Source organism: Desmodus rotundus, chromosome 7 (genome assembly GCF_022682495.2).
Source record: "Desmodus rotundus isolate HL8 chromosome 7, HLdesRot8A.1, whole genome shotgun sequence".
NCBI lineage: Eukaryota > Metazoa > Chordata > Mammalia > Chiroptera > Phyllostomidae > Desmodus > Desmodus rotundus.
This window is the reverse complement of record NC_071393.1, coordinates 35,346,204-35,352,710: the sequence shown is the minus strand read 5'-3', so window position 1 is coordinate 35,352,710 and position 6,507 is coordinate 35,346,204. Positions and strand designations below refer to the sequence as shown.

Genomic DNA, 6,507 nt, shown 5'->3' with positions numbered 1-6,507 from the left:
ACCAGCTCCCAGGGCCTAGGCCGACACGGTGCAGGGGCTTGGTGCCTTAGAGCTGAGCAGCAGTGTGTCCCTATGGCTGAGCCCCACCAGCCAGCTCCTCCAGAACTGACCTCATTTTGGCATCTCTGAGACAGGGCACTGGCCCCAAGCCTACTCACGTAGAGGGGACAACCAAAAAGGATTCGACCAGGAAGGGGTGCGCAGCTACAGAGGACCGCTCCAGAAGGGCAGGGGGAACAAAACAGTGTGGGTCTGTCGGTGCAGGCGAGGAGGTGGGGGGAGTGGTGGCCTAGGAAGAAGCACCAGGCCCCCCAGTCCCCCAGTACTGCAGCCTGAGGGGTCTGGTCCCAGACTAAGAAGAGGCTCAGCCCCCAGCCAGAGGGTGTGGGTCGGGGACACTGCTGGCAAGATGGGCACTATGCTTCTACGGGACACAGCCTCAGGCTGCCTGGGCTGAAGACAAGTATAAAGTAACCCCAGCACAGTAAAACCGTGCCAATGCCGGCCCCTCTCCTTCCCCCTCCCCCGCCTCTCAGAGTGCTGCTGTAGAAAGGAGGAAGGACCCTTGGGAAGAAACCCAGCATTAAACTTGGATTGGCTCAAGAGAAAGGGTCAAAGCCTCCAATCAACTTGTGGGCCCAAGGGGAGGCCCCACAGCCCTCAAAGGGGCGGGGAGTGCGAGGCTGCCCTCTAGTGGACAGCTGCAGCACAGCTGGTGGTGTGCGACCAGCACTGAAGCAGCAGGTACAGGCCATCAAACAGGCCCTGCCCCACCCCGCAAGGGCTCGCCCAGGCCCAGTGGCTGTAAACCTGACACAGTTTGTGAGCTGCCTGCGTCTGTAAACAAAACCCCACACAGGGTCGAGTGTAGATGCCTGGAGCCACCTGTCTCGCACGCCCAGTGGGAAAGCCTTTCCTGGTGAAGGGCAGGTCAGCGTTAAATACGATTTGTTCTCTCACAAAAGAAATAAACCCAAAAGAGAAAAAATTTAACAAAGTCCACGAAGCTTCCCATCCTTAAGGCGTCCGCTGTCAGGTTCAGTGCCAGGGGCCGCGGGGACGGCAGGCCAGCCTGCCCGGAGCCCTCTAGGCCGAGTGCAGCGGGATGACAAACTTGCAGCCGAAGGGCGAGTGGTAGCTGACCCCCACCTCGTGGAACACCTGCTGGGGGATGCCGATGTCGCACAAGTAGACGCGTCCAGCGCGCTCTCCCAGCGGCAGGGGCAGGCCCAGAGCCAGCGACCACTTGGCATCGATGCCCTGCTCGACTTCGTGCACAGGAGGGTCTATGCTGAGTACCGGGGCCCGGTTCTGGTTGGCCCAAGCCACAGCTGCCTTGTACCAGGGCTGGTCCCGCAGGAAGGCGTTCTCGGGACAATCCAGACAGTTGATCACCAGGTCCACGGGGCTGGTGGGCAGATCTGCGGACGCAAGAGTGTCATCTGAAAATCCCTCCGAGCAGAGGACCCGGCTGGGAACAGAACCCAGGTGTCCCCCTCACTGAAACGGGTCCTGCAGCCCCACCTTAAGAATGCGGAGGGAACCAACCATTTCCCCCAGACAAGTTAAAAGGCTGCTCTGCTCTAACTGGGCGACTGGGGCAGTGTGAGAGCATGTAACTGCACCCAGGCTAAAATTAAACTGAGAATGTGAAAACCAGACCAAACCCCAGGGTCGGCACCCTCAGGTCTGCTTGCCTCCTGGCACGGCTGGGACAGAAAGCTTCTGGGGCAGCCAGAGAAAGAACAGCTTGAGATGGGCATCCTGTTACAGACTTGAAGAGGCGGACCCACAGCAGGCGCCTTCCCGGCTCTCGGCCTGAAGGAATGCCATTTCTCAATGACAGACCACGGCTTCCTTACTTAGGACAGGGCCCCAGGGTCCATGTGCCCACAGGTGCCTGGCCTAAGAGACAGGAAACTGAAGTTCTGGCTCAGGCTCTCGCCCCAAACTCACCATCTGACCCCTGGCAAAACCCTTTCTCTGGGCCACATATGTTCTCTCCACTTCCTCCGTCCTCACTTAAACCCACTCCGATCCTACTTTACCCCCACTGCTCCACTTGAAACTGCCCCTCCACACTGCTATGCCCAGTGGTCAGCTCGAAGTCACCATCTGAACTCAGCCTAGACTGCCCTGCTCACACAGCTCACCACACCCTCCTCTCTTCGCTTGCCTTTCAGGTACTTGCCTCTCCTGGGTGTCCTTCTCCTTCACTGACCGCTCCTTCCCTGTGTCCTCAGCTGCTCTCGGACTCCCTGACTTCTAAACAGACAGTCTAGCTTCTCCACCTACTCCCTCCCACTAGGAGGTATCTCATCCAGGTTCACGACTCTAAACACCACACCCTCACTCAACTCCACACTCATCTACACGTCGGTCAACAGCCCCACTTCCACACCTAGCGGCACCTCTGAGCTTCTCCGGAGCCCTCCCATCTCAGTGACGGCACCCCCTTCCTTCTAGTCACTCAGGCCAACGACCCTGGAGCCGCCCTTAACTTCTCTCTCTTATCACCTTCACCCACTCTGTACACTCTGTACTCAAAACTGATCAGAAACTGACCGCCCTTCACCATGTCCACTGTCTCAGCCACCTTGATCTCTAATTTATCCCAACAGCCTCTTTCTAACATGTTCTTAACAAAAAATACTTATCTATTTGGCGAAAGACTGATTTGTTTCCCACTTATCTGTGCACCCACTGGTTGAGTCTTGTGTGCGCTCTGAGCAGGAATCAAACCTTCGACCTTGGTGTGTGGGACGTCGCTCTAACTGGCCAGGGCTCCTGGCCGCCTCTCAACATCCCTTTGTAAGCCTCGGTCTACTCTCGAGCAGCAGCCAGGACGACCACTGGGACCCTGAGCTGGAGCGAATCTTCCTCCTACTTACTCCTCCAGTGACTGTCATTCGCACCCTGGCCAGAGCTCAAGCCCTTCACGTGACCCGCAGGCCCTTCACAGCCTGCCCTGTGAGGCCCACGTCCGCTACTCCTCACCCAGCGCTCCAACGCTCTTGCCTGTCCCTGCTTTATGTTTCCATACTGTCATCTGACCTAGTAGAAATGTTACATATGAGTCTCTTCATCTAAACGAATCTAAACGTTAAGATTCACGGAAGCATGGCTGTAAGGGGAAATAAAATCTATTGCCCCAACCCCAGGGTCAGGGACAGTGCCCGTTCCATAAATATCTGTGCAGTGAATAGATGGGCCCCCAGCTCTCCATCTGAGTGCGGGGCAGTGAGGGCGAAAGCGACAGCAAGCAGGCAAGTCGACACCAGAGTAATTTTCCATTCGCACAAGCAGAACACGCTGCATACTCACGATGCTGTTCCGCCTGTCACCACTGGATGGCACCGTCACACCATCGGACTACTGGGGAGGAGGCGCCTCCGCCCAGCCCTGGGCAAGCCTCACCTTTGAGACTGGACACTTGTCGGCCTTGGGTCTTGCTGAAGAGAGACAGCTCGTTGGTGATGGACTCCAGCATCTTGACAAAGTTGGGCAGGAAGAGGATGACCTGGACGTCATGGTTGGCTAGATGCCTTCCACAGCTGATACCCTGAGCCCCCTTCACGTGGGGCCCACACAGCAAAGCCACGGTAGGCCTCTGGTGAACATTTTTTGGGTTCAACCTGGGACAAAAGTAAAGAGCAGGCTCAGCCGCAGCCCTGGCACCCTAAGCCGAGCGAGTGCCTTGCACCTGTTGTTCTCAGAGCCCCCGTCAGCCCCAGGTCCCAGGGGGCCAAACCCACTGCAGGACAGGCCACAGGGCCTCCCCACTGGGCAGTTTACCGGGACCTGGTTCCCCAGAACACTGCTCTCAACCGAGAACGCTCACGCCCTCATGGTGCGAACTGCTCAGACCCAACCTCTGTGACAGACAGGCTTTCCCCCCTCGCAACCCTCTTTGCTTCCCTCCCCCACACGCCTGCTCCCCTGCGGTGGTCTGCTCTCATTCTGGCCTGTACTGCTAAAGCTTCTTGCTCCTGCTCAAACCGTGCCCCTGCCCAGGAAGTCCACCCTTTCCAGGAAGTCCACCCTTTCCAGGATGACTCTGGCTCGGCTCCTAAGAAACTCACAGCAAGGACCAGCAGGACCACTCTGAGTCGCCCTCTGTCAGTCGCCAGTTCGAGCTCTCCCGCAAGCTGCGTAAGCTCTAGTACGGGCAGTGCTGTGGAGTCGGACCTGCTGCGGACAAGATGTGCGCCCGCACAGAAAGTGCCCCTGGGCGCTGCCCTGCTACGTACAGCGCTGCTCACGGCCCGCCAGGCTGGCAGTTGCCTGGGACACCCACTGCCTGATGCACTCACTTTGCTTCCTGCCTTTCAAAGCTGAGACCTCTGCAGTCCCAGAGAAGCCACCAGTAAGGGTGGAGGATTACCCTGGAGCTGTGCCTGATCCACAGGCAGCGCAGTCCACCCCAGGGCAGGAAGGTAGGGAAATCGGACAGCAAGAAATAGACTTAGGACCCTGCTTGGGATGGTGCAGTGACAGTCACTCCCCGGCCCCCAAAGGGAGGGACACAACAGCTGCTGTCAAGCTGCAGGGGAAGCCCCCGCCCCCCAAATGGCCCTGGGGCCGTACTCTCCACTCCCCCACTCCCCCTGCACCTTAAGGACATGTGACGAGCACTGCCTTCAGACAGACACTGCCGAGCTCTGGCGTACGACCAGCCCGTCCCCCACGCGGAGTCTCTCACAGAGGGACCAAAGCAGACACAGCACCACACACGCATCAGTGGGACAGGGCGCAGGCCCTGGACATGGCGTGACCTGGACCGGAGACCTGGCATGGGCAGGGTCACACGGGCGAGCCTTTCAGCTCTAGCTCCCTACGCCTCAGCTGGCCCCTCTGAAAACACTGGGCTGCTACCCGCCTTCCAGGAGGAGCTGCGAGCATCAGATCCAACACTGCCATGGAAGCAGCGAGGAGCTGTGTGACCCCTGGCACGCGGGCAGATGACTACTGGCGTGGCAGTCTTCTTTACAGGCAAGCCAGCAGCTGGGGCGAAGGGCAGGGACGTCCTAAGAGCTCAGACAGGCACGGGGACAGCCACTCCCAAGAAGCTGGCTTGAGAGGAGCATGGCTTTGTGGGGACACTCAGATCCTGCCCCAAAACTACTGTTCCTGGGAAGCCACTGAACGGCCTCGAGTGCTCCCAGGAAGAACTTACTCCAGGAGCTGCCCATGGCCGCTTCGGGGGGAGGTGTGGCAGTCACCAGGACCAAGGGCCTGGTGTTCTGCCGGCAGGCAGCCGGCGCTACTCCTTTCTCTTCTGTGTGTATGTGTCAGGTGTGGGGGGGAGGGGTGCTCTCCATGGGCTCTTCCCTGTTCCAGGAAAGGCGCGGCTGAGAAGCAAGCCCAAACCCAGGGCGAGGAGGACGAAACACACCCGCAACTCCACAGGGCAAGGGGACCGGAGGAGCGATAAGGGGACTTGCACCCGCTGGCCCACCTTAGACGCCACTCTCCACAAGGCCACCACTGCCCTCCTCTTGCGCACAAATCCAGCAGACACCTGCCCGCTCTACCTTTGCTTGACCTCCCAGCAGTACCATCGCTAACCGCCCCCCTTCATTCTTCAAACACTGTTCCTTCGGTTCTGAAGCTATGCTCTCGGTTTTCTCACCTCTCTGGCTTCTTTCTCAGCCATTCTGGAAGGCTCCTCATCTCCTCACCAGGCCTTCAATGCTGATGTTCCCCAGAATTCCACCCGAGGCCCTTCCTCCCTGTGTACCTTCTCGTCACAGGATCTCATCTGTTCTACACCACCTACGAGCTGACAACCCTGTCTTCTGCTCAGACCTTCTTCTAAACCTCCGACACAGACTGCTAATGGTCTATTTGCCTCTCACAGGCCTCTCAAACCTAACACATTCAAAACAAGATCCCACTGTTTCCTCCAGACCTGCCCCTCTGCCCACGCTCCCCATCACAGTTAACATTATCACTGTCTGACCAGGGTCCCTGTGGGAAAGCTTGAAGTTCAGCAACCACGGGCACTCCACTTCCCATCGCCTCCCACATGTACTCCATGGGCTTTACCCCTAAAGCCCCTCACCTGTCCCACTGCTCTGACCCCTACGGCCCTGGCCACTAGGCTGCCTGTCACAGGTGCCTCTGCTCTCGCCTGCACACCTCCACTCACCCAAAGTCATCCTGGGAGTCACATCACAGCCCCACTGAACCACCCACCGCTCCCGACTGCTCAGCTTCCCAGCCCCGGAGAATGCCTATGGCCCACCACTGCCATGGCCTCGCAATCTCTATGCTCTGGGCAGGTGCTACTCCCCAACCGAGGCTGCTCTCCCCCTCCTGCTGCCTGTTAACTGCGCCCTGCGACGCAGCCCGGATGCCCTGCTCTAGGGAGGGTGACTGGCTTCTTCATCCGGGAGCAGAAAGAATGTGGCTTGCTGGAGAACCGTCTGTCCCCTCTACCACAGCGGGGCACTTTTGGAGGCCTCGTTAGGCTACTGAGGAGCAGGCGCAGCATTATATCCTTCC

The 6,507-nt window shown here is 58.6% G+C and overlaps 1 protein-coding gene across 2 annotated transcripts in view; it reads right to left on the bottom strand.

Moving 5' to 3' along the window:
- Positions 1 to 1,013: 1,013 nt before the first annotated feature.
- Positions 1,014 to 6,507, bottom strand: part of EDC3 (enhancer of mRNA decapping 3) — a 51,252-nt gene continuing 45,758 nt past the window's right edge. For both annotated transcript variants that reach the window (XM_045192731.2, XM_024557373.3), the window contains exons 6-7: positions 3,418 to 3,635; positions 1,014 to 1,421 (exon numbers count right to left, since the gene is read on the bottom strand). In XM_045192731.2, the coding sequence (XP_045048666.1) occupies positions 1,087 to 1,421; positions 3,418 to 3,635 (553 nt within the window). In that variant the 3' untranslated portion in view covers positions 1,014 to 1,086. The remainder of the gene's footprint in view (positions 1,422 to 3,417; positions 3,636 to 6,507) is intronic.